At 37.9% G+C, this 26,706-nt stretch overlaps 6 protein-coding genes across 6 annotated transcripts; 3 read left to right on the top strand and 3 right to left on the bottom strand.

Moving 5' to 3' along the window:
- The first annotated feature begins 682 nt into the window (after nucleotides 1–682).
- Agbe (1,4-alpha-glucan-branching enzyme) lies at nucleotides 683–4,217 on the top strand. The gene is made up of 11 exons (XM_070661762.1): nucleotides 683–838; nucleotides 926–1,093; nucleotides 1,209–1,378; nucleotides 1,466–1,707; nucleotides 1,774–1,983; nucleotides 2,142–2,449; nucleotides 2,549–2,749; nucleotides 2,821–3,173; nucleotides 3,295–3,479; nucleotides 3,597–3,888; nucleotides 3,965–4,217. The coding sequence occupies exons 2-11, from the start codon at nucleotides 981–983 to the stop codon at nucleotides 3,970–3,972; spliced, it is 2,082 nt and encodes a 693-aa protein (XP_070517863.1). The 5' UTR covers nucleotides 683–838; nucleotides 926–980; the 3' UTR covers nucleotides 3,973–4,217.
- On the bottom strand, nucleotides 3,893–5,730 carry LOC139105582 (mitochondrial import inner membrane translocase subunit Tim29). The gene is made up of 3 exons (XM_070661771.1): nucleotides 5,268–5,730; nucleotides 5,102–5,203; nucleotides 3,893–4,973 (listed from the first exon to the last, which is right to left on the bottom strand). Exons 1-3 carry the CDS (start codon nucleotides 5,413–5,415, stop codon nucleotides 4,558–4,560), a joined length of 666 nt encoding a protein of 221 aa, XP_070517872.1. The 5' UTR covers nucleotides 5,416–5,730; the 3' UTR covers nucleotides 3,893–4,557.
- Nucleotides 5,731–5,850: 120 nt separating this feature from the next.
- Nucleotides 5,851–12,283, top strand: LOC139105573 (phosphatidylinositol-3,5-bisphosphate 3-phosphatase MTMR4). Its single transcript, XM_070661758.1, has 15 exons — nucleotides 5,851–6,439; nucleotides 7,164–7,480; nucleotides 7,670–7,856; nucleotides 7,934–8,112; nucleotides 8,197–8,398; nucleotides 8,609–8,799; nucleotides 8,903–9,098; nucleotides 9,206–9,391; nucleotides 9,477–9,641; nucleotides 9,741–9,991; nucleotides 10,062–10,301; nucleotides 10,540–10,819; nucleotides 11,089–11,190; nucleotides 11,272–11,456; nucleotides 11,612–12,283. The coding sequence occupies exons 2-15, from the start codon at nucleotides 7,173–7,175 to the stop codon at nucleotides 11,943–11,945; spliced, it is 3,006 nt and encodes a 1,001-aa protein (XP_070517859.1). The 5' UTR covers nucleotides 5,851–6,439; nucleotides 7,164–7,172; the 3' UTR covers nucleotides 11,946–12,283.
- Nucleotides 12,284–16,861: 4,578 nt separating this feature from the next.
- On the bottom strand, nucleotides 16,862–20,859 carry Oxt (Xylosyltransferase oxt). Its single transcript, XM_070661759.1, has 7 exons — nucleotides 20,374–20,859; nucleotides 19,821–20,302; nucleotides 19,591–19,733; nucleotides 19,357–19,523; nucleotides 18,825–19,206; nucleotides 17,691–18,649; nucleotides 16,862–17,566 (listed from the first exon to the last, which is right to left on the bottom strand). The coding sequence occupies exons 1-7, from the start codon at nucleotides 20,575–20,577 to the stop codon at nucleotides 17,108–17,110; spliced, it is 2,796 nt and encodes a 931-aa protein (XP_070517860.1). The 5' UTR covers nucleotides 20,578–20,859; the 3' UTR covers nucleotides 16,862–17,107.
- A 40-nt stretch (nucleotides 20,860–20,899) lies between these two features.
- LOC139105577 (ecdysoneless cell cycle regulator) lies at nucleotides 20,900–24,211 on the top strand. The gene is made up of 5 exons (XM_070661763.1): nucleotides 20,900–21,411; nucleotides 21,502–21,995; nucleotides 22,108–22,615; nucleotides 22,734–22,932; nucleotides 23,047–24,211. Exons 1-5 carry the CDS (start codon nucleotides 21,144–21,146, stop codon nucleotides 23,471–23,473), a joined length of 1,896 nt encoding a protein of 631 aa, XP_070517864.1. The 5' UTR covers nucleotides 20,900–21,143; the 3' UTR covers nucleotides 23,474–24,211.
- LOC139105578 (tether containing UBX domain for GLUT4) lies at nucleotides 24,000–26,699 on the bottom strand. The gene is made up of 8 exons (XM_070661764.1): nucleotides 26,565–26,699; nucleotides 26,193–26,442; nucleotides 26,015–26,070; nucleotides 25,685–25,934; nucleotides 25,112–25,555; nucleotides 24,680–25,037; nucleotides 24,424–24,589; nucleotides 24,000–24,349 (listed from the first exon to the last, which is right to left on the bottom strand). The coding sequence occupies exons 2-8, from the start codon at nucleotides 26,277–26,279 to the stop codon at nucleotides 24,187–24,189; spliced, it is 1,524 nt and encodes a 507-aa protein (XP_070517865.1). The 5' UTR covers nucleotides 26,280–26,442; nucleotides 26,565–26,699; the 3' UTR covers nucleotides 24,000–24,186.
- Between the last annotated feature and the right edge of the window lie 7 nt (nucleotides 26,700–26,706).

Below are 26,706 nucleotides of genomic sequence, written 5' to 3'. Positions count from 1 at the left end.
TAAAAAATTGTTTACAGATATGTATTTTTAGTAATTATATAACAAATTTATATTCATATTTGGTAATTAACAAGAAAAAAAAAAAGAGACAAACATATAATTAAGTGGCAAAGAGAAAAGAAACAGGAAAAAACCCCTTAGCATATAACATTGCAAATGTCAAAGAGATATGATTAATTATGTGAATAAAAATTGTTAAGGCTATAAAAATTTAATAACTTTCAATTATTTACCTTTTATTCGTAATTATGTAATTTCAATGATTGCTTTAATGCCCAGCTAGCCTTAATTTTATTTACATATACCATTAATAATGTTTTATATCTATATCGATGTTATATGATAAGCGGCTTTTTCCGACTGACCTGTTTGTTTTTTGCTGTTTAATTATATATTTCTTCATTTTAAATACAGAGTGTGCAGTTACGAAGAACAAGTCCATGGTAACATCGCTGATTCATCGCTGTTATTATTCCCATCTTTTTTTTTTTTTTTTTTTTTTTCTCAAAGAGAGAACGGAAGACAACCTATTTTTTGACGAAATAATGTTCCATGTAAATATCTAAAATAATGATTTTTCGACGTTCCATCATTTTCTCATTTATTTGAAATGGTAATTGCCCGCCTCGCCTGTTTGAATCGGCCTTGAGATAAGAACCCGAGTGGGCGGGTGGCGGGATGGAATAAACATGGCTGGTGTCGGAGTCAGAGATCAGCGTGACTAGCTCGCAGATTAGGTCGTCGATTTCACGCTTGTAATTACATAAATCGTGACCGCGTGACATCTTCCCTATCTTTTTTTTCTCATCGCCCGCCATGTAATGAAAGCTTCTCGAAGGTACATACACAATTCTTTCATCAGTGACGTCGATCGGAGAGGAGTAAAGAGGGAGTCATTGACATTGCTGTGACATTCAAATTTCAGCCGGTCCATGCCACAGTCACGCTATCAATCGTAAGTAGGTCGTCACGGTAGAAACATGGGTGGCAAATGGTCCAGTATGGATCCCTCAGAGGTCGAAGTACCGGAGATAGATGCTCTCCTTAAAAGGGACCCGTACCTAAAGCAGTACGAAAATGACATACGACGAAGGTATTTTTACTTTATACCGTTTCTGCATGCCTAATTAGCGTAACTTAATGCACGCTGCGGACTAATAATAGATCAAGGAGAATATTCTAATGACGATCGTCTTTTACTTTTACAGATACGCTATATTTAAAGATTATGCTGAAAAAATAGAAACAGGAGATGGAGACCTGAAGCAATTTACTACTGCATATAAAAACTTTGGTATTCATATCCAGGATGACAATAGTGTTATTGCGAGGGAATGGGCACCTGGGGCGCAGGAAGTATTCCTAACTGGAGAATTCAGTATGTTTTGTTATCTTACAACTTGATATATTCAATGTTAAATCTAAATAATCTTCTTTTTATTAACATACCTATTTTGTCACATAGACAATTGGCAAAGAACTGCTGCACCATATAAAAAATTAGAATATGGCAAGTGGGAGTTGCAACTTCCACCAAATGCAGATGGCAGTTGCCCTCTGAAGCATAACTCTGAGGTGAAGCTCATCATCAAAAGTCACAATAATGAGCTACTTGAAAGATTAAGTCCTTGGGCGACATATGTAACGCAAAAGCCAGATAAATCTGAAGGAACTACTTACAAACAACGTATATGGCATCCAGAAAATGTATTGAAACAGTTCTATTAAAATTATTGGCATGTGACAAAGATATTTATAATGCTTCTTTTTCAGACATACAAATTCAAGCATCCCAAACCAAAGAGACCAGAGAGTCTCAGAATTTACGAATGTCACGTTGGAATTGCTACGCAAGAATTTCGTGTTGGCACTTATTTGGAATTTGCTAGGGACATAGTACCACGAATTGTAAAGCAAGGATACAATGCGATACAAGTGATGGCAATCATGGAGCATGCTTATTATGCTAGTTTTGGATATCAGGTTGCATATATATATATATTTATATATATTAATCCATTAAATTTTAAAATAATTATTTTTTATATTTATATTTTTTATTTATTTTATATTTATATTATATTTTATATTTTAATATTTAAAATAATTATCTGTATCTTTATCTCTTATTAAAATTAAAGGTTACATCTTTTTATGCGGTCTCGTCTCGCTATGGAAATCCAGAAGAATTAAAAGAGTTAGTGGATGTTGCACATCAGCATGGTCTCTACGTTTTACTGGATGTAGTACACTCACATGCTTCCAAGAACACGATGGATGGACTGAATATGTTTGATGGTACAGATGCATGTTTCTTCCATAGTGGTGCTCGCGGTGAACATTCACTGTGGGATAGTAGGTTGTTTAATTACGGAGAATACGAAGTATTGCGGTTTCTACTATCCAATTTGCGTTGGTATATCGAGGAATATGGTTTTGATGGATTTAGGTGCTTAATTTTTACAAGAACAAATCTAATTGCACGAAAGTTATGACTTTCGTGTATAATTAATGTAATATTTATATTAAAATTGTAATTAATTGGCAGATTTGATGGTGTCACGTCAATGTTATATCACTCGAGGGGCTTAGGACAAGGTTTCAGTGGTCATTATGATGAATATTACGGTTTGAACATTGATGTAGAGGGGATAGTGTATTTGATGCTTGCTAATCACATGTTGCATGAAATATATCCTGAAATTGTAACGATAGCCGAAGATGTTAGTGGAATGCCAGGTGTTTGCAGGTAAACTTTATATTAAAACAAATCTTAAATTAAGTAAAGGTTTATTTAAAATATTTAATAAAATATTCAAGACCTGTCGCTGAAGGTGGTATGGGATTTGATTATCGATTAGCCATGGCTATTCCCGACAAGTGGATCAAGTTGTTGAAAGAAACTAAAGATGACGACTGGAATATCGGCGATATTTGCTGGACCCTCTCTAATCGAAGATGGATGGAAAAAGCAGTTGCTTATTGCGAATCTCACGATCAAGCTCTCGTAGGCGACAAAACAATTGCGTTCTGGCTCATGGATAAAGAAATGTATTCACATATGAGCACCATAAGTCCACATAGCGATATTATTTCTCGTGGCATCGCTCTTCATAATCTAATTACGCTAATCACACATGGTCTGGGTGGCGAAGCCTATCTAAATTTCATGGGTAAATAATAAATAAGTTTAAATTAATCTTATGGTAAATGACTACAAAAAGCTTAAAATGCATTCTAATGTATTTGAAGCAAATTAACAGTAATCAGAAATATTTTAAACGTATTTTACAGGCAATGAATTTGGTCATCCCGAGTGGCTAGATTTTCCGAGAATCGGGAATTCAGATAGTTATCATTATGCCAGACGTCAATGGAATTTAGTGGACGACGAATTATTAAAATATAAATACATGAACAATTGGGATCGCGCTGTGAATTTGCTCGAAGAGAAATATGGATGGTTGCATGCTCATCCTGTGAGTAATTTTATGTTTTTATTTTTGTTATTGTTTGAGTGATTTCGATGATTGATAATAAAAGATCAAAAAAATTTTAAGATAAGTAAAAAAAAAAAAAAAACGACTTTATTATAGGGTTACGTGAGCTGGAAACACGAAGATGATAAAGTAATCGTATTCGACCGCGCCGATCTTGTGTTCGTTTTTAACTTTCATCCGGTGAAGTCATTTGCCGATTATCCGGTCGGTGTAAAGAATCCAGGAGAGTATAAAATCGTTTTGTGCAGCGATGACGAACAGTTCGGAGGAGAACGTCGCGTAGATACAAGCGTACAGCATTTTACGCGACCGGAACCGTTTTCGGCCTATCAACATAAAATGACGATCTACATTCCACGCCGCACAGCGTTGGTTTATGCACAAACTGGTAATGTTTTCATATAATACATTTTATATTATTACTACAACAACAATTGATATTTATAAAATTGATTATATTTTAGATCACTAATTGTTATCTTGCGGTTGAAGTGTGTTCGAGAACTGCATAATAAGAGATTATTTACCTAATCTAAATGTAGATGCAGAGACAATATTTTTATAAAGCAATTCGATAAAATAAAAATTCTTTATACATGTCTAAGAATCTAGAGATATACCATGATAAATCCTGAGGAAACATTTTTTAATGTAATGGATATCTCTAGACTTCTATTATAATTACAAAATAATTACAGTAAATGCTGACGCATTTAATTTGTTGTCTCGATCTTGTTATTTTATTCTAAAACTTAGAGTTTAAGTAATTAATTAATATATTTTGAATAAATTTTGTTATAGACGTTGTTCAAAAAATATATTTCGATACAATTTTTTTAAAAATTGAATATATTGTGCAAAGAAAAAAAAGAAGTGATTATTTATCAAAGTTTCTTAATCAAGAAATTCACTTATTTTGCATACAACTGCTCCATCAGAGACAGATCTTTATACTTTGTATTTTAGTTATTAATTTACGAATATATACTCGTTTTTCAAAAGTTTATAAAATTTATATATATTTTTTACATAATACAAGAAAATTCTTTTCTAAGATTTATCCTATTGCTGAAACAATGCCTGCATTGTTTACTACAATGTTAAATTCGTCTTCGTTCACATCATAGTCTTTCATTTTTCTTTCTAATAGCCAATACTTTTCTAGAAAACCTACATCTATTATCCTTTCATGGAAAGTTATGTATCGTGGTTTTAGATAAGGGCAAATAGCTTTATACAAGGAACAATCTTTGTCATAATTATCCAACCAAATCAGGGACAGAACACCCAAATTCAGCCTCCTGATTAGTCCTTCGTTATAACACTGCTCCAACCATTTTATATGTTCTACAGAGACAGGATTGCGTATCGATTCTCCCACCTGTATTAGCTTTAAACTATTCTGTATTAGTTGCTCTCTGAACATAGTTTCATCTGGATTATGTCGACAAGAGTAAAAACAGCCTCCTAAAACTACAAGATTCTAATAAGTTGAAATTATCGTCATACAAATACATTTTATACAATATATTACATACTACTAGTACATATCTTAAAAATGATGTAATTTACGGAGTGTAATACGACGGAGAAATACATACGTGTAACGTAAAGTCCAGCGCGTACAGGACGTTCCCTACAATCTTTGGCTACGTCAAATGCGACATCTTTGTAATCTACATATAGACCGTGCCAATATTTCGCTGTAAAATAGTAAAATTAATGCAATTATTTTTGACAATTAAGCACATAGCAATTATTACTTACCCCAGCGTTCGAGAAATGTGCCTTTGATTCTTTCGGGTATCTTCTCGTAGCTCCTAATTTTAGTGCCAACTTCATTAAACCTGGATATAAATACTCTAAAGGCGACCCTGAGTCTATGAGGAAGCTGAAAAATTTGTTGGGAACTCATGTCACACCACCGTACAGATTTCAGTCACGATATCATCATACGAATTTTAGAGCCTAATCACAAATCACATTTAAATGTTACAGGTTATGTCACGTTGGAATCATAACCTTAAAGTCGACTGGCACCATCTAACGGAACGGTAATATCCAAATGTAAGGGTGCTATTACATGTATTCACCTCAATAAAGTTAGCGAGACAATTTCGGTATTTTTAAGCTTCTAATTTACGAATCGTTTCTTAGTCGTTTGTTAGGAAAAACTTTTGTTAAATAATTGTTTTTACGTTTTTACCAAACTCCACTTCGTTCTCAATCAATCGTATTCAAGTATTCCTTTTAAAGTTTGACGTGATTGGTGGATTTCTTACCATTTAAGGCTTACTCATGCTTCCTACACCATTGTAAACCCAGCCTGTCCGTGTTTTGGAGCGCATTCTTGGCAAATGGCATATAGCTTTCATATTGGTGGTGCATGATCGCATTCGAGCTCCGAAGCACTCTGAAGATTCAGCTTCGAAGGTATCAATATACCCTTGCGTTATCGCAACTTTCTCGGACTGAGCGTGACGAAGGTACATTCTCGTCTATGTAAACGCTTACAAACGCCTCGGCATTTGGTAGCAGGACGATATTTAGGTGAACGCGAGTCCGCGTATGCTACTATGAGCCGCCGTAATGAAAACTGATTATCGTTGCCATCATCGCTATCGGGCGTTCGCTGTCGTTCATTCTACATCTGCACACATCTGTGTGCTTGACACTTCGTCACGGCGATGGTGCCCATGAAGGCGATACCCTTCATCGCGAGGCAGTGCTATTAGTATATGGCGTCTCGCGCCGTTCAATTCATGGATTTTGTGTAAGGGAGCAGACTGGAAAGAAGGAGAGAGAGAAAAAAAAAGCATATGTATATGTACATATATATATACATATATACATAATTTCTATACATACAGCACACATCTTCAAGATAACTGACAGCCGTGTGTTACTCGTCGAGTAAAATACCTCTAGGTAATCAAGGAGTAAGTAACAACTGTTTATGCTTATGCTTGTAATTTAATTTTCTATTAAGAATATGCATTTGTGGTTTTTTTGGAGATAAAAAAAAAGATAAATCAAAGATAAGTGTGAGTAATTGCATGCAGGGTGTAATATACTTCTCAAGGCTAACACATGTCACTAAAGGTATCCCTCAACTGCATAATGACAAAAATGAACAACCAAGTGAGGCAACCAGGCATCCAACACAATGGCTGGATTCAGTAGAAATACTGCATTTGCAACTGTTATAGAATTTCTGAATCTGATTTATACTTTTAGATTCAGTTAAGTTTAAGAGCATATGCCAATTAAATATATGATTTTTACAATAATTGCAAATGTAGCACTTACACTGAACTCATTTAATAAAATATCTGTATAGTCATGATGTATGCTCATATTTACTTGTGTCAAATCATGTTTTCTTAATCTATATTTTACACAAGAAACAATAACTTTTATCTTAAATTTTAATAACATATATATATATATATATATATATATATATATATATATATATGTATATGTATGTAGATAAGATAAAACATCATGTTTAGATACCAATATTCTAGATATTTATGAATTTTCATCAATTTTAGTTAAATTTTGTCCATGACAGTCAATTATATAAAACTATGCACAATTTAAAAAAAAAAAAAAGGCAACTATTAACAATAAATATAAAAGATGTATTTTTAATTATAGAACAAAGAGATGGAGAGTTCAGAAGAACCAACTAGTTTACAGTCTATATGTCACCTACATGCCTCGGAATTGTTTCCTAAATACACGCATTTTGAATGCGAAGACGAAACATTAACGATTCCATTTACACCGTTAAGTGGAGAGTCGGTTGTGGCTTTGGGACGGACAACAGATGGTGTTTTGGCACTATCAAATTACAGGCTTTATCTGCAATTAAGTCAAACATGTTATAATATACCTCTCGGTCTCATCGAGCAGTTGGAAGTTAAGGAGATATTTTATTTGCACATTGGATGCAAAGACGCACGTTCTTTGAGGTACTATAACATAATAATACTTTTTGCATTTATATATGTATTTGTTACATTCTCCTATTTGAAATGTAATCATTACTTAGGTCTGTTAAGAAGTATTTTATAATATATTTATTAAATTAATTATATAATTATTTTTGTAATAAGAAAATAGAACGTTAAAGTAATATTTGAATTGCGCTGATATTTCAGTTGTGCATTTACTACAAACGAGCACTGTTTGGAATGGTTTAAACGATTGCACAAAGTGACCTATCCTCGAAAAAACATAGAGGATATATTTGCGTTTGCATACTATGCATGGTCCATAGAAGAAGGCAAAGATTATCCTAGACTCGGAAAAGATAATAATTCTTACATTACCAATTTTAATTCAGAGGTAAGTTTTTGTATGAATATAACTGCTTATGGAAATTTTTACTTTCAATTTTTATCTTACTTAAAATTGTATTCTAGGTCGATCGATTAAAATTTAATTTGCATGGTACATGGCGCATAAGTCAAATAAACAAGGATTATCGGATGTGTCCATCTTATCCACCACAGCTTCTGGTTCCCGCTTGCATTTCCGACGAAACTCTCGAATTTGTCGCCAAATTCCGAAGTTCCAGACGAATTCCAGCTATTGTCTGGAGGTTTGATTTTTATTTCCTATTTTATATAATAATATTTATAAATACTTTATAATCTTGTTTATCATTACAATTATGTATTTCAAGGCATGTAAATAACGGCGCTGTGATAGCTCGCAGTAGTCAACCAGAAGTTGGTTGGCTCGGTTGGAGAAGTTCTGAAGATGAAGATCTTTTAAAAGCTCTTGCAGATGCGTGTAGTTATGATAAAGGCGAATCTACGATAGTAGATTCACCTGTTATGTATTCCGATGGTGGTGGTGGTGATGATGTGCCGAGTGTTACGAAAGTAAGAGAATTTTAACCAATTAGTCTAAATAAAGCCTTTGCAACTTACTGCAATTATATATAAAATAACAATAACAGAATATACCGAAGATTTTTTTTTATATTTGATTTTTAATTATTTAAAATAGGATTAAATCGTGAAAAATTGTTTTTTATGTGAAAATTACATTATAAAGATCAATGTTTTACATAAATAATGTTTGCTCTGCAGAAAGTTTTAATCGTCGATGCCAGATCATACACAACGGCCGTAGCAAACCGAGCACGCGGCGGTGGTTGTGAGTGCCCTGAGTATTATCCAAGCTGTGACATACAATTTATGAATTTGCCAAATATTCATTCAATACGGAAAAGCTTTCACGCTGTGCGACAACTTTGTGCATCAGACGCAGATCAACCTAAGTGAGTTAATTTTAGAATGTTTTATTTATATATTTATTCTTGAATATTTAGTTATCTTATTAACCTTTTTACTGGCCTAATTTTCTTATATTTAACTTTACAGTTGGTTGAGTTTACTGGAAGGAACGCGATGGCTGCAACATATGTCGGGGTTATTGCGAGCGGCGGTCACTGTGGCGTCCGCGATTGAAAGAGATGGTCGACCAGTATTAGTGCATTGTAGCGACGGCTGGGATAGAACTCCTCAAATTATTGCATTAGCTCAGATATTACTTGATCCATATTACCGCACTATGGAGGTATACAATATTGTTATAATGCAATCTGCGATCAAATAATTTTATATATTGTTTTAAATGTTAATAATTTTATATTTCGATTTATTTAATTTATCGTTTTATTCTAGGGATTTCAAGTATTAGTCGAAAGAGAATGGTTAGACTTTGGACACAAGTTTGCAGATCGATGTGGTCAAATGATTGGCAGTGATGATCCCAATGAACGCTGTCCAGTATTTCTTCAGTGGCTGGACTGTGTTCACCAGTTAATCCTTCAATTTCAGTGTAGTTTTCAAATGTCGTCAGCGTATCTAGTAAATATATTATAATTATAAAAAATGATACGTATTATATGTATAAAAAATAATTTATGGACAATTTTTTATATTTATTTTTCAGGTGAAATTGGCACAACATACATATTCGCAATTATTCGGTACATTCTTATGTAATACTAGGCAAGAAAGGTTGCAGTTGAGAATATACGAGCGTACGTTTTCGGTCTGGCGTTTCCTTAACTCAACTGCGTTTGTAAATCATTTGTATTCGCCGTTAAAAAATCAAGTATGTTACAAAATAATTACACAATCGATAATATTCTATATAATGACAAAACAGCTTCATTTGTTTAATAAGATTAGTAAAAAAAATATTTTATTTTAGGTATTATGGCCGAGTTGTAACGTACGCGATCTTGTTCTGTGGTCCGAAGTGTATCTAGGTTCTATGGAATCGTCACTCGGAATGAGAGACGATAAGCAAAGAATGACAGTGATAGACATTGAAAGTGGCGAAAGCGAAGAGCCGCAAGGACAGATGACGAAGACGAGATCTTACGGCGATCTTATGCACGCCCCCGATCATGTAGTTTACTTGCACCGAAGACGCAGCGATCCAAGTATTTCAATAGAAAAGTATGCAATCCGTACAGTAAATCGATAAGCCGGCCGTAAACGTTCGTAAATTTACATGTCTTTGTTACAGAAAATTTGACTCTCTGGCCCTTGAAACTGAAATGGATCAAAAAAGCATGAAAAATATGGATGACAACAAGAATGAAACCGCGAACGACAACTCATTGCAGACTGAAACCAAAGCGAAACAAGAAACTGTTAATCACACATCCAGCGATTCACCCGCCAATCCCTCAGTAGATAGTTCCACTGATACTTTGATACCTAATAACGATTCTACTGTTCCAATGACGAATGGTGAAAAAGAAACGTAAGTGCGGCCTTTTATTTATATCGTTAGAATCGAACTTTCAAGATCTGAATATTCGTCGCGACATGTGAGATTAGGATGTTATAAATGGAAAATTACATATTAAAAATTTTTGTATGTCAATATCGAATAAAAAGATATTGAGATAAAAGCACATGTTACAATGTAACATAACTGCGATGTTAATCCAGAAGTCTCAAGTTTGCTTTTGATTTGTAACTTTTTTTGATTTTTACAGGCTAGAAACGAGTTTGTCACGCGATCTTGTTTCACCGTGGATTGAAACTGGCACTACCGTTGCACAAAATGTTTCTTCTTTGTGTAATCACGAGGGTAGTGACGTGAGTGATACTAACGCTCCATTAATATCAGGAATTCCGAGCAGTATATGTCCAGCTTCTCCGGTTCATCAAGACATTGTGTTGGATAATCCTGATTGGCTGGACGATGTTGACGGTCTTCCGGTCATATGTTGCGACGTTCAAATGCGGGTGCAACAAATTATCGTAGAGCATAAGGTACTAAAAGTAACAGTTTCTAATATTTTAAACACTTGTAGTAAAATTCGTATTATTACATTTACATTATTTATTTCTTCAGCTGACAAAAGCCGAGAAAGGGGACTTGGTTTATATTATCACTTAACATTCACTCAAATCCGTACATTTCCACGCACTCATACATAAAATAATTCGTATTATATGTAGAAAAAATAATTCTCTTTTTCAGTGTCGTTTAACAGCTTTTTTTTGTCATAATTATTTAACTTTTAATTAAATTCTTTCAGCTCAAAGAAGAAGCTTTGAGAAAAGAGTTACATACAACAAGATTGGCACTAATCAAGCAAGTTTGCAATCACAATACAGATATCGATCGTATTGATGACATCGTAAGTAATGTTCTTCGGCGTATTTTATTTTTATACGTATAAGCATTATTGTAATAAAAAAAAATATTCAATTTCTTGCAGGGCTCATTACCTGATTCAGTGGGTAGTGCTGGTGAACATGGAGAATCATTACCATCGGACATGTCCTGGGAAGCTGTAGAAGAATTAGGTCCAGCACCTACTTTATGGGTACCTGATCACGCTGTAACTCGATGCATGGGATGTAACACAGAGTTTTGGCTCGGCAGACGGAAGCATCATTGCAGGTACGCATTATCATAAAATTTTTTTCAAGACTACATTATAGAATACTGTTGAGCATAATTAGTATTATATAAAAAAAAAAAGTATAATTATATTTTTCTTTGATACATTTTTCTTTTTTTTAACTGTAATTTTGAACTTTGTATATTATTCATAGATGCTGTGGCAAAATTTTTTGCGCTGATTGTTCCGAAAACTCTACTCCTTTGCCTAGCGAACAGCTTTACAATCCTGTAAGAGTGTGTAGTGATTGTTACGCGCAATTGCATCACCATCATACGAGTTCCTGTCAGTGTAATGCTCGGCACCAGAATGTAAAAATAGAAAACGAGACGGACTCTTTTGAAACGGCAACCCTGCAACAACCAATGACGTGTCAAAGGTTGAGGAAGATGCAACCTACTACGACAAAGGATTCTTGCTGTGACAATTTACTGCAGACAACACATCAAAAAACACAACCATCCGTTGCGACTGCTACAGTAAATTGAAAGAAACGAATTTGTAAAAAGGCTAAGCAAAAAAAGAAACGTAATATATAAAGAAATGTGAATAAAATAATACAACGCGCTATTGTACTCATAATTTATACTGTATACATATGGCACATGGACTAACGTCTAAGTTCTAAGCGATTTAAAATATTTATTGCTAGATTAACAATTTGTACGAACAAGTTGATATAGCTGGAAAAAAATGGCAAAAAGTCAGTATACTTGCCGGTCGATGACTCGTCTCATTTCGCTAAGCAACCGTTAGTCCCGGTGACCGCTCTTTGTTTAGTGATATTGATGTTATTAAAAAATAAAGAGAACAGAGTTAGAAATAAGACGAGTCATCAACGTTTGCCCTTGCTATCATGGCGAAATAGACAAAAAAAAATTCTTATCTTAAAAGTAATTTCTTAGCACGATTCCTTCGATCTCAAACATGCCGCCCGCCTCGTCGCACATGACGAAAAGAAAGACCAATCTTGAAGTCCAAATCTCGGGCTAAGCGGTGACTCGAAAGAATGTTCAGATATTACTCGCTTAACAATTTTACAAAAAAGAAAAAAAAAAAAAATAGATATATATATATAAAAGAGACGATAAAGCATAAAACTTTTAGGGTAAGCGCACCTATTCCAGAACAGATTTTTAAAAAATTGGTGTGTCTTTTACATAAAGCTTTTTAAAATAAATCTGCTATGTGTTTGTTTCACGTGTAAAAACCCAAAAATCTTCCAAAAAAAAAAAAAAAAGGTAGAAAATATTGAAACATCAACAGGGTTGTTTAACAACCGAGGAGGAGACGTCGCAGGAGAGAACTAGCAAGAGAACTATTTTTTATATTAATCAGGTGAAGCTCGACATCACGGTGCGAACAGAATAAGGCACAACGCTCCAACCAAAGAGCCCAACTCGGAATCGCGGCTGCCACGCGTACAGATACAGAGCGCCGAAGCGCTGGCTTCATACGGACGAGCCTCTGTATCTGTACGCGTGGAAGTCGCGATTCCGAGTTGAGCTCTCTGGCTCCAGCCAGCGGTCGCAGATTTTAGACGGGCAACATACGCACACTAGGCACAATGCCGTGTCCGTGTGTGCCCGTAGCGTCTGCCTCGGACGCAGAGAGTCGAACTCGGAATCGCGGCTTCCACGCGTACAGATATAGAGACTCGTCCGTGTGAAGCCAGCGTTTCGGCTGCCGTCGGATAGAAGAAAAGGCCAGAACTATACACTGTCTGTCCTACTTCTTCGCGACGTCGCCGGTGCGGATCTCACGCTCTGTTAACGGTGATTGTCAGAATCCTCTGAATTTCGCTGACGTAAATGACGAGTAAAGAGAGTCGATGACGCCTATCACGCGGCGCAACTCACGTCGGACGCTCCGTGCGCTTTGCCGGTGACATAACCTTGTCTTCCCGAAACACTTTTTCGAGGCACGAAAGAACCACAGAGCGACAAGTGGAATGGCACACGAGTGCTTAAAATGATTGTTCGTTCCCGAGTCGTCGACGTCGACACTTATTCGCATACGAGACTTTCAATCAGCGGTCGAAAATACGCGTAATTGCGGAGCGATTAACAACACACCCGCACGCTGAGGCTCCGCGGCTAAACTGACCATTAGAGATTTCGGCGCGTAGAGAGAAAGATTTTGATCGCGAACAAGTATAAATTTATTTAAGATTTTTGCCGATATGTGCATCGGTGAAACGCGCTTTAATGCGCGTAGCTATTATGAGATAACTCAATCTCACGTTTCTAGATTAAAACGAACGCTATCGATCGGATCGTTTATTGTTAATGAGCGGATTAAATTTCTACATATAATTTAATTAGCGGGGTTCGTTTTACACCGCGTATCTGAAAATCACTCGCGCGTGCTGGTCACTAAAGCTCTATTTGACTTTACGATATCGCGGATGAGAAGCGACATGTCTAATTTTTATTCACAATAATCGTCGAAATAATTGAGTGGCTTTTTTGCACGTTATCACTCTCGCTTTCTACGGATTAACTTATTGTAAAACTGCGAACTCTCTTTTTCTTATACCGACAAATGTCTAAATAATTGCCTTTACGAGTATGCTTCGCGGGAAAAAATTGTCCATAGCCGGTTAAATTATTTTCTTTTTTGAATATTAAAACAAACCATGCGCACGCTTTGCATCCGCTATTTTTCAAAAAGTTTGTTGTCAGCGGAATGAACGGCGCCAAAAAAGTGCGCATAACGGTAAAAATAAACGGGTCGCAATACAAAATTTTTCACACTCATTGGACACTCGCGGTATCATCCCCATGCCGACCAATTACAACCCTTCTCTTATCACCTGATAGGTGGGAACGTTTTTTCCCTAGTGCGCCAATTAATTACCCCCCCAACATAAGTACCGTTATCACGACCGCGCTACCCTCATTTCGCGCCTAAATGTAGTCGGGAACGGATGTGTAAAGGGGGGATAACTGTTCTCTACCGGAGTTCAAGTTTAAGTTCACGGTCACTTCGATGAGTCAGCGCCTTGAGGAGTAATAATTAAATAAAAGTTTCATCGACGATACATCAAGATACATCAAGATACATCAAGATACATCATATTTCTTTTGTCAAGATCGAGGATTTAACGGAAGCGTCGTGGACTATCCTGCGAGCGATCTAATGCGCGATGAAGTATTATGTGAGTGAGTGTGAGTGTGAGTGTGAGCGTACAGTTTTGCGTTTTTGTATATTATACGGGGTGTTGTGTTTAAGTTATTATAAAACAAGGTCGCTTTTCTCGTGATCGGAATATTGTTTCGCGCTCTCGGGTTATAATTCGCGTTTTCAATTTATTTTTTAATTGATCGTTGTACTGCCCGGAGTATTCGTCGGTCCCTCGCGGAGTGTCGTTTTTTGTTTCGTTAGCCGTGACTGATAGTGCGTGCGCTACTGCACGCAATTCGGGAAATTGGCATCTGCTGCTTGAGATTCGCGTTACGCCGGATTGTGCGACGCGTATTTTAGTAGTTTTATAAGTCCTATTCGAACAATTTTTCCTTGTTTTATAATAATTTAAACTAAGTATGAGTGATATTGTAATAAAATGCGCGGTGAATATGAGTCATAGTGTTATGAAGTGCGCGGTGAATATTATGTGAGCGAGTGTGAGTGTGAGCGTACAGTTTTGCGTTTTTGTATATTATACGGGGTGTTGTGTTTAAGTTATTATAAAACAAGGTCGCTTTTCTCGTGATCGGAATATTGTTTCGCGCTCTCGGGTTATAATTCGCGTTTTCAATTTATTTTTAATTGATCGTTGTACAGCCCGGAGTATTCGTCGGTCCCTCGCGGAGTGTCGTTTTCTGTTTCGTTAGCCGTGACTGATAGTGCGTGCGCTACTGCACGCAATTCGGGAAATTGGCATCTGCTGCTTGAGATTCGCGTTACGCCGGATTGTGCGACGCGTATTTTAGTAGTTTTATAAGTCCTATTCGAACAATTTTTCCTTGTTTTATAATAATTTAAACTAAGTATGAGTGATATTGTAATAAAATGCGCGGTGAATATTATGTGAGTGAGTGTGAGTATGAGTATGAGTATGAGTATGAGTGTGAGTGTACAGTTTTGCGTTTTTGTATATTATACGGGGTGTTGTGTTTAAGTTATTATAAAACAAGGTCGCTTTTCTCGTGATCGGAATATTGTTTCGCGCTCTCGGGTTATAATTCGCGTTTTCAATTTATTTTTTAATTGATCGTTGTACAGCCCGGAGTATTCGTCGGTCCCTCGCGGAGTGTCGTTTTCTGTTTCGTTAGCCGTGACTGATAGTGCGTGCGCTACTGCACGCAATTCGGGAAATTGGCATCTGCTGCTTGAGATTCGCGTTACGCCGGATTGTGCGACGCGTATTTTAGTAGTTTTAAAGTCCTATTCGAACAATTTTTCCTTGTTTTATAATAATTTAAACTAGGTATGAGTGATGTGTAGAATGCATCAAAAATTTTTAACCACACCGGTTGTACTTGCAGAAAATATGAAAAGTATATACAACCGACAGTCCGCAGTCTGTTTAAGTGGGACGGAAAATTTTTGCTGCATTGTACATTAAAAATTTATATTACATTATATCTTGAAAATGTCGTACAATACACAATTCGGTGACTCGGATTTCGTACTATTTAAAATTATTTAAGACTCCGCGATGTTACCGAGAAGCGGATCTGCGATATGTGCCGGCGACGCCACGAAAGAACAGGACAGACAGTGTATAGGTCTGGCCTGTTCTTCTATCCGACGGCAGCCGAAACGCTGGCTTCACACGGACGAGCCTCTGTATCTGTCGCGAGCAAGCCGCGATTCCGAGTTGGGCTCTCTGCGTCCGAGGCATTAGCAGGCGCTACGGGCACACACGGACACGGCATTGTGCCTAGTGTGCGTATGTCGCCCGTCTAAAATCTGCGACCACTGGCTCCAGCTTCAGATGTGGCACTGGGTTTGTGCCACTTAGGTTTTGCTGCCAGTCCCTAATATATATTCATCGGACTAGCGATGCTAGAAATGGTTCTTCATGGTCTGTCATCAAAAAAGTGCAAAACCACAGACTTTGGTTTGTCCTCTCAAGCGGGGGTCTCTAACGACTCCAACACCCTTCTGCTCACTTCTATATACCTTCTGCGTTACTGTAGACAGCACAAAAGAGTGCTGCACAACCTTCATTGGTATAGCAAACGATAAAACAACAGATTGCCTAACCTCTAAATACGGTAACGTTAACGCGAAATATCTCTGTTTACAGGCAAATCCGACGCTTCAATATATCAGATTCATTAAATTTGAACAAAACTGCGTTGAATAAGTAGAAATTTATCAAATCGAGGGTGAAGCCTGTACTCTTAATATTTATTTATTTTTTTTTTTTATTATTAAATAAAACGATATCCCGTTTTGTCAAGTAATTTCTTAATCTTTAATGTGAAAATATCCGATGGAAATATTAATCACATCACATATACCAAAAATTTATGTATACATAAATTTATATATATAGGTACTGTTTGCTTATAAATATGAAGTATATATATTTACAGTTTAATCGATATAAAAATATCTAAAGATGTCTTGTAATCTTTATGCGCGTATAATAAGTTTCAAAATGGCGAAAATGGCACGTAGTCGGTAAAATAATTAATCAGTAGTTTTGACATAAGTTACGAGTATCAGCCTTTGAATCGGGGCTCAAAGAGCTCCAAATTGTGTCGAGACACTTTTGTAACGTCGATTCGAACCGCGTCTCGTCATCGGCGTCGCATATCCCGCTAATCCCGTAGTGCTCGTATACTAATCTGTCCAACCAATCGTCGAGATTCTCACCGATTTTATTCTGACTATATTTAATTGGCTCGTTCGCTATTGCGGCTTTCACTATCTTCGACCAGCTTTTATTCATTTCTTCTGTGATATGGTAAACGATGCTCGGACCGTCTATTATTTCCTTCGCCTTGTCTAACTCTATCTTTTTTGCCTTCCAGTAGGACAGCGGAATTACCAGGAATCTTAACTTTGCCATCAGTTGAGCGTCGGTGATTAATAGTAGTCGCCAAGTACCAATAGCTAATTGTTCGTTTAGCTGTGGTTTAACGTGTCCAACCTAAAAAGACGTTCGTTGAGTTATACAATATTATTGAGATCTGACTATGAAATAAAGAAATAAAAAAGCTCAAGCTTAAAAAAAAAGAAAAAGAAAAAAAAATAACGCCGAGTATGATAATTACCAACGTCATCTCTTCGAGTAACAGATAATTTACGTCCGCGAGGCGACCAAAAGGATCGATCCATAGGACCGATATATTCTGCGGCATTGTAATACCTGCGTCGAACTCGTATGCCAAGACCGGCGCCGAGTACGGTCCCATGCTACCTATCAAGTTTCTAAACGTCTGCTCCTTTTGATCGTAGTCCGTGCTAACGGAGAGACTTCGTATTTTGCCTGACCACAATTTACTAGTGGAGAAATTATGCCGTAAAGAGATTAAAGCCTCCACACGTCTCGCTCGACCGTTGGACGGTACGGATATGTCGGAGAATTCTTTCTTGCTCTCCGCTAAAATAAGTATACCAACGAAACGATTTTCGTGAAAGTATGCAGTATTCTCCAACAGACGAACATTCTTGTGATCCATATTCAACTTGCGGTAAACTAATCTCGCCAAGGAATATGAAAGCGTAAGCAGCCCGTCATCTGGTAATGGACTCAGATCCGCTTGATGATACAAACTTTGCCAGTACATGTCGAGACCCTTCGATTTAGCACTTTTGTTCATTCGCTCGGGATACAACCATTCTTCTACACGATCAATGATTCTATGATCGATGACAGGTTCGAATTTACGGGCAAAGAATATATTGCGATCCACCGTGTTTCGTAGCCGATTAAAATCTTCGAGTTTAAAATCATTCGGACTACATCCGCACCAATCCACCACGGCCTTGTACTGGCACTTGCAGCCCAATTTCCTTTTCCAATTAGTCATGTGCAAGTTATTATCGATGTAAGTATTGCAGAATCGTGAATTTCTCAAAACTGTATGAAAGAACGACTCGGCTGGCAACAACGTATATTTGAATAACTTTAATAAATTGGCTACTAGTTGATCAGGATTTGGATCAGCCACATACTCAACGAAATCTCGGCTCAAAGCGAACCAGTCGCTCCCACCATCGATTTGAATACCTAAATGTAATAAAGACAAAATTATAATAACGTTGTATATGTTGTAGCTAAACTTATGCTATTCGAAAGCGATAGATTTAATTGATTCGAAAGTATACACTAAATAAAAATATTTAACATGTATTAAAAAAAAACTAAAAAATTGCATATAAAAATATATACGGTTTCGACATACCGTCTGGTAATTTTCGATCGCCAATTCGCCACATGCGTGCTTCACATTCAACGAAAGTTTTATCTAAACCCTGTTTGGATATAAAACGCTGAACCTCCCTTCCGTGCGATTTCGCAAAATTCATACCCTTGTTCCAACTTAGAAACTCAGTCAGTTGATTATTACTTTTCAAAGGAAAATCGGATTCCGATAAATTTACCAGAAAATCCCAATGTTGATGATAGGCGAGCATTTGTTGCGCGGACTTTAAAAATGTCGTCAAGAGGCTCGCGCCACCCCAAATACTCGCGAGTCTCAAACCTTCTCCTCTCGCCACTTTGATATTATTTAATTTACACGATTTTTCCAGCTCCAACATTTCACGGTATAAATAATCTTGCCTCTGAAAATATACAACTTATTGAAACGAAAATATATATAAAATAAATTCTAATTAAGAAATTTGCGTGTCTGTAATATAATTTTACCCGGGTTTTTATTTTATTCAAACGAGTTATTAAAAAAATTTGTTTTTTTTTATTGCTGCACTTACCGCGTCGACGTGAATATAAAATAAATGCGAGGGATGATACAAAATACTGATAAGTCGTTTCACTTGCCGACTCGCTCTGCCGTTTACTGTTAACAGATAAGCTATTTGCACTGGCTGCTCAGGCTCACTTTTTAAACTTGAGTTTCTTGCTTCTTGAGCCTTAAATTCTATCGAAATAAAAGAAATTTTTCAACAATGTCACAAATATCTGCATATTTACTTGCACTTACATACTTTGAATTCCGGTCCAATATATATTGATAGTTAAATAACCACCACACGTCTTTTTTGGATTACCAGAACATTTCATGTTACAGCTGGAATCTGGTAACCGTTTTGTCTGCAACGGCTCTTCCATTCCGCAAAAGCATTCCATTCTAAAATTACATGTTTTCGATATTAAAAGAAAAAAAAAAATGTGTAGAGTGTCTGAAATAAAATGTCAAATAACACGCGATACTAACGAGTACTCTGTCCCAGCGTACGGAAATCCCGACTGAAGACACATATAAGCGCAACGTTCAGGTGTATTGTTCCCTTTGAAAACGTGATAATAACCAGAAAGTGCTCTCAATGTTTTGTCATCTTTGAAACAGCCTAAGTTGATCGGCTTGCCTGTAAAACCTGGAGAATGAGGACACAAAGATTGTACTCTTTCCGGGTACAACAAACCCTGCTGGCTAAGGCACGTCACATTGACAATGCGTTGCTTGCATCCTTGATTCTGAGCACGAGTTATGGCGCTCACCGCTTCCCGGACCATAACGTCGCACGTAGGGGTGAAATTCAATGATTTTCGATCTAGCTTAATCTTGGAGGTACGATTTCTAAGCTGAAACTGCAGCTGAGCTTGCTTGTTCAAGTTAGCCTGTTTGTCAGGCGGAAGTTTCAGTTGACGTAAGCCCCTCGGCAGGTTCTCATCTTCCTCCGGTTGGGAAAAACCGCCCTATAAATTAGCGAAAAGCGCCAATGAGTAATAAATTGGCAATAGTTTATACCGACGTTCGGATAGCTCACCTCTCCAGACGACAACCGGATGGACTTGTTCTCGTCATCGGAAAACAAAATATGCAGGTAGACCTGGGCACAGAGCACGAATATGCTGAAAACGAAGATCAGCCGGTACTTGCGCAGGCAACTCAACGCCCGGCCGCCCAGATGATTTCTGATACTCGGCATTATTCTTCGGAGCTCGTTCGCGATTACCGTCGACTGCGGCATACGATTGAGAAAGCCGGGTCCGTCGAAGTCGAAACGGTTATCATGTCGCGACGGCGAGCCTCATCGGACGAGATCCTGGTGCACCAACCCTCCACCCGGTGCTCCTCAGCGGAGAACCAAACGCGCGTCTTTACTCGTGTGTTCCGCCTCGCGTTCCATTGCACTCTCGTACGCACGAATACCCCGCGAGCACGAATACCGCGACCTGCGACGGCTGCGACGCGAGGGCGAACGCGTCAGAGTCGTCAGACGGCATCTCCTGAATGATTGAATGCGTCAAGTTAGGTTAGGCCGGCGCGTCACAGCGCGCGTGCCTGGCTAGGACTTGGCGTCGATTCGACGACTGGTGGACTTAGGTTATGGTCAGCGCCTTAATAATGCAGTAAACAACTTCAGTCACGCTTTTTATCGGTCTATGCGGTCATCCACGAGGAACGCCCATGGCAGGCAAATGCTGTGAGACATCCGCGCGATCCTTCCGTGCTGATCTGGTGAACGCGGTGACGTAGACACGCGGGTTTCGCTCCTCGACAGCGAAGGTAACGGGGCTCCTCGGAAGGATTTCGATGCGTCGCCAGAAAATGGCAAATGCCACGCTCAAGACCAAGGAGGAGGATATTATGGAGTGTTACCTCTATCCCAAATTTTGCTACGCGTCCGACCCAGACGCGGTGACCGAGACCAGACTGAGCGAGGAGATCGCCAAGTATAACGAGGAAATCGCCTCGCTCGTCACCGATCACATCTGGCACTGTGACAGCTTGAATTTCCGTCCTAGGACCAAACAGGCGATGCTGCTGAATCGAACTCTCGAGGGATCGGCGGTGGAGGAAGGTGAGACTATCTTTCGATCTCTACAACTCGCCTTAGTTGAAACGATTTAATAATCAATAAAAGTAATCAATGTCAATCGATTTTTGGCAGATTATCATACGTTGCCGCACATCTATGCGATTCTACGTTTCGATGAAGACATAGGAGATGAATGGCTGACGGTGTTTCTGCTGTTTAAGCTTACTAAACTCTTCGATGGATTGATCGCACGAGTAGTGGACTCGGACGGAGAGTTTTTGTTGATAGAAGCTGCCAATGTGCTGCCACTCTGGGCCAGTCCTGAAACGTGCCAGGACCGAGTGTTCATTCATAACGGTGATATTCATGTTATCAGGGAAAGAGGAACGTCGTTTCCCAACTTGCTGAACAACATAAATGGCAAGCCACACATATCTAAGATGTCTGAAAAAGTGCAGCTGGTGCTGCAGAAACGAATCGGCATATATCCCGATGAGATTCAAAAGAGAAAACATAAAACCAGGGCGTTTCTTCCCGAGAAGGCAGCCTCTATACTTCGTCTAGAACCAAGACTTATCGCTCCAGCGATTCGAACCATTTGCCATTCAGATCCGCTTGAGCGCAAAGTAATAAAATTAAAACATTAATTTAATCGTTTTTTTTTTTTTTATAATTTTTTTTTTTTAATAAATTTTCTTTAAACCGATATTATATGTATAATTTATATCTGTTTTGCAGGTGTGTCGTGCCATGAGGTATTTTCCTCCCGAGCAACGAACCATGGTAAATGTTAAAATGACCAAGTGTTTGTACGCGATGGCGACGCACTGTCGTTATACCGGTGATCCAAGAACAGGTTGGAACATACCACCCGCGACTTGCTCAAAATACAATGCTCATGTTCTCGGAGTTAAAATAGCATGCGGTTTAGAAATGCTAGTAGCTCGAGCCAATGAGGAACGTAGAAAACGTATCAAAGAACAGTCGGACGTTCCCGACGATGGTGAAAAGCTAAAGCTGAACGAACCAGCTTTCAACGCCTACCTAGCTCGTTTAGAAGCAAACGGTTATTTTAGAGATCTGTTGGAAGGTAGTCACGAACGTGATAAGCTGCTGTCTACGGCGAAAGAGTATTTCTTGAAGCATGCAACTTTGTTTGATAATCTAATGAATTTATACGAAAGTGATGCTCAAAAAGTCTTAGAAGCATGGGAGAATATACAGACGAATGACATTGAAATGCATGGTAATTTGTTACTTTTATATTTAAATTACTACTTTTAAAAAAGTAGTACATAAATAATTTTTTAAGTTATTGCACACTTGGCTATAATTGTTTTTTTTTTTTTTCCTAAACTGCACAGCTCAAGATGAGACTATGTTGAGCCCAGCGGATAGCGATAGTTGGTTAAATGTAGATCCGGCGCAACTAGAAGCGTATTTAAATCAACAGTGGGGCAACGTTAAGGATAAAAAATTAGATCAAGAACCTTTGAGCCTTCGAGAAAAAGTACAATCGTTTCTTAACCAAACCAGCGATATTGATGGCGTGCATTTTTTAGGGTATATAAATTTCTTTTATGAAATAGACAGTTGTAAAAAAACATATTAGCTGTAATTTATTTATATAAAATAATGAAAATATTTCGATAATCGTAATTTTTTTTTTTTTTATAGAGAACAATCGATAGACAATGACATGCAAGACGCAGAGGATGGCGCGCGAATGGAATTCGACGCCGATGTATTCGATAGTACATTAAGAGGAATTTTAGACTTAGTCGTTCCGGGAGGAGAAGGTGAGTTTGAGGGCAGCTCGGAGGGATCATTGGGTGGCGATGACGAGGACAAGGGCGGCGATATGGACAAATATATGCGACTGTTAGACTCGCAGTTGCAATCGCAAATGGTAAAAGAGGAAAACTCTGTGGCGGATGACGATATCAATAGCACAGATCCTGTAGAAGCAAGTTTGCGAGAAAGTATCGAAGCCGAGGCCGGCGGCTCTGGTCCGGCCGGAAACATAATCGGCGGCCCTGTTCGAAGGCTCATGCATTTGCAGTTGCAATCACCTACGACGGTGCCGCCCGATTTACAAAGTTAATGGCACTACGTACGGTAGATGATTAAGATAGTCGATTCACGTTAACATTCGTAAACATTTTTTCAACTTTCGCTTCATTCAGCAAAGTACATTAAGCCATTTTTGCCATTTTTAACAAGGAGAAAAGACTTTAAATCTTGTTGCTATCCAAATTATTACACATTTATTACTTAAAAAAATATACTTAATGTTATCGATCAAAGCACCTTTATCACATAGTTAGTACCATTGATACATATTTCACAATTGTACTTTTCATCACTCGACTATATCGCTGGTTTTCATACTATATGTATATATATATATATGTGTGTGTGTATTCACACACATAAAAAAATATATATATATATATACACACGAATACAACATGAGAAATGTTATTACCGCGGCCATAGAATTAGGTAGTAAGAATCCTATTTGTATGTGTATCATTTTATTTCCACTTTTATAACTAATTTTACGAAGCATCAGAGTCTTATGTGTAAAGCTTTGTACATTTCAATTAGAATAATGAGAGACACGGACGTTTGTTGTGTACAGATTTGTATATTTTATTAAGAATTACCAGAGAAAAATACGTATGATGATACATTTGTATATGCGACACACATGTATTCGTGCCCGCGTATACATGAATCTTCAAAAATCCCGTATAGCATATTGTTTATATTGAAATTTAAAAAAATCACCTTTTGGTGCTATTAGGTAATCGATTATTTAAAGGTCTGTTTGAACCATTTTGGTGTCTTGTTTTGATTCTGACCTGATGATGATGATTTACTGCTACCGCTCGGTCCCGGAGTGACATGATTGCTCTCGACAACTGTGCCTCTATCACTTTCAGTCGGATCTTGTTCTTTCCGTATCGTGGCAATCCTGTAGATGAATATATAACAAATTTAACTACAATCTCTATATAGAGCAATGTGATTTTTTTCAATATATCTTACCTAGATTTAATAGCTTCGATCCCAGCAGCTCTGGGATCTGTCAAATTTGCTTTTACACTGGATTTTAATAATGATAATCCGGAATAATAAACGATAGCAGAGGGAACAAGATTTTCGTCTATTAAACGTGCGTCGGGGTTTAAAATATGCCTTGGTGGGGTAGTATCTGCAAAGAAAGAGTAATAAAATTTTATCGGTAATAAAATGATTTGTTTTTTATAAAAAATAAGTGTGATAATTGCATGTTGATTCTCACAGATAGTGAATTCGTTATTTGGATCGTCCAAGTAGCTTTTAATGAAATTTATAACAGTTTGAATAGTCTCCAGCGGTCCGAATAAACCCTGAAGAACGAACTGATCAGGAAATTGTATGCGAATTACGGTGCGGCGATACTTATGCAATCGATCCAGAATATGCTTGTCGTGATCAAGCTGACGTTGCGCCTCCGTCAGAAGCGGAGCGTCTTCGAGCTGTTCTCTACGACGCTTGGCATCTCGTAAAAGTGCTTTCGCATCGTGTAGATCAAGGTCGAAGAAGCTGTCCGGTAATTCATCTCTTGGTAACGCCTCTGTCCCAGCTTGATTGAATACTAGAGCGTTTCTCTCTCCTAACTGTAACACAAAATCCTCGATAAGTGAAATTAGTTGCTCGAAAATGATTGCAAGTATGCACAATTACATCTTACAAACTTAATTTCATATAAGTTTTCCTCCATTTTCGCAGACGTTTCCGTGATACGCTGATCTGTCTCGTTGTTGCAATCTTCTTGATTGGACGCAATAATTGAATGACCTTTTATCTCGTCGTGAGATGTATCAGTCTCTTGCTTTTCATTACCGGCATTTCTTTCCAATTTTTTCTGATTTTCTGTTCTTGACGTACTTTTGATCGATAAATCAATGTCTTTCATTGTTTCATTACAATTTAACGAGGACGATGGTAGCTTTTGGTGATCTTTATCACTCGAATTATGCGTCGATGTAACTGTCTTTGGAAGCAAAGGGGTGGATACATGTGCCTGAGTTTTCAATTGTTCGTGATCACGATACAACAACCTTAATATTGCCTTTCCACTGTTGAGTCCTAGCGACTTTAATGTCGTTTTCTCTAACATCTCTCTGCCACATACCTTTTTAGAAAAATTTATTGAATATTTTTAGTTGTATATTTTTTTATGCTTGCGTTATACACACAAGTAACTATTATTATAAAGTTTCTACATTGTGCAGATGTCCTTTAAACATTTACATATACATACTTCGCGATGCATGTAAATCAGCACAGCTTTTTCAAGATCAGAATCGGGATACATTTCTATCAGCGCCTGAGCTAACGTTGTATCGGGTGGAAATTCTCGGAATATCCTATCTTTATCCTCAGGTTGTATCCCAATTGTGACGTTTGACGTAGAGCGCACCTTTTTGCACGTCACCATCTCCAGCTGAGCATTATTTGGCAGGCCAGTAAAGCGGAATATCTGGTTAGAATCTAGTATCTGACGATTGTGTCTGTAACAACGGTAAGGCGCATAGAACAATTATAGAAATTACATCGTTGTAAAGGTAGAAGTCGCGACTGCTGTGCTCACTTAATGTCGTAATCGTCAGCATTGTAGCCCTGCTTCTGGCATACCTCTTCCAAAATCTGAAAGAGACCTTTGTTTGAAGATTGTATGGCAAATTGTTCTTTTCTTTGTGACGTACTTGCTTAAAAATCGACCGCGACAGCGCAGAGGCGTCGCTTTAAAGCCCCGTTGGGACACTCACCTGCAAAATCGTCGTGTTAATCGTGACTCTCACGTTTTGTCGGCGACCGTTCGGAGCAAGAACGACGACGGTCTTGTTTGCCGCCATGGTGATGAGCGAAATTTCAAACGACTTTCCGAGAGCTGCCGACAGTGCCGACCGTCACGGAGTCAACAGCTGATCTGAAGCAACTCGCTCGCGAGGACACTCCACGTGTCTCCTCGACACGGTTGCATAAAGCCCCGTGTCCATTGACGTTCGCCTGCGACAACTAAAAAAGAAAAGAAAGAAAAATAAAGAGGAGCCTGATCGCACGATTGTTTTTGTCGCAGAGACAGTCGCGTTAATCGCACGGGGTGATTTTCTTTCGCACTTTTATGTCACCTAACGTACTGTATTTATGTGCGCTGATCGAGATTCTGTAGCTAACAGCTGACGCCATTAATCGACAGCTGCGCTCGCGATTACGAAATCGCGCGTTTACCGCGTCTACGTTGGCAAGAGTTCAGGGAAGCCGTCGAATTCGTGTGGCCGA

The sequence above is a fragment of the Cardiocondyla obscurior genome, linkage group LG09, assembly GCF_019399895.1.
Source record: "Cardiocondyla obscurior isolate alpha-2009 linkage group LG09, Cobs3.1, whole genome shotgun sequence".
Classification (NCBI taxonomy): domain Eukaryota; kingdom Metazoa; phylum Arthropoda; class Insecta; order Hymenoptera; family Formicidae; genus Cardiocondyla; species Cardiocondyla obscurior.
Note: the sequence above shows the minus strand (reverse complement) of the source record. Positions and strands in the feature narration are given on the sequence as shown.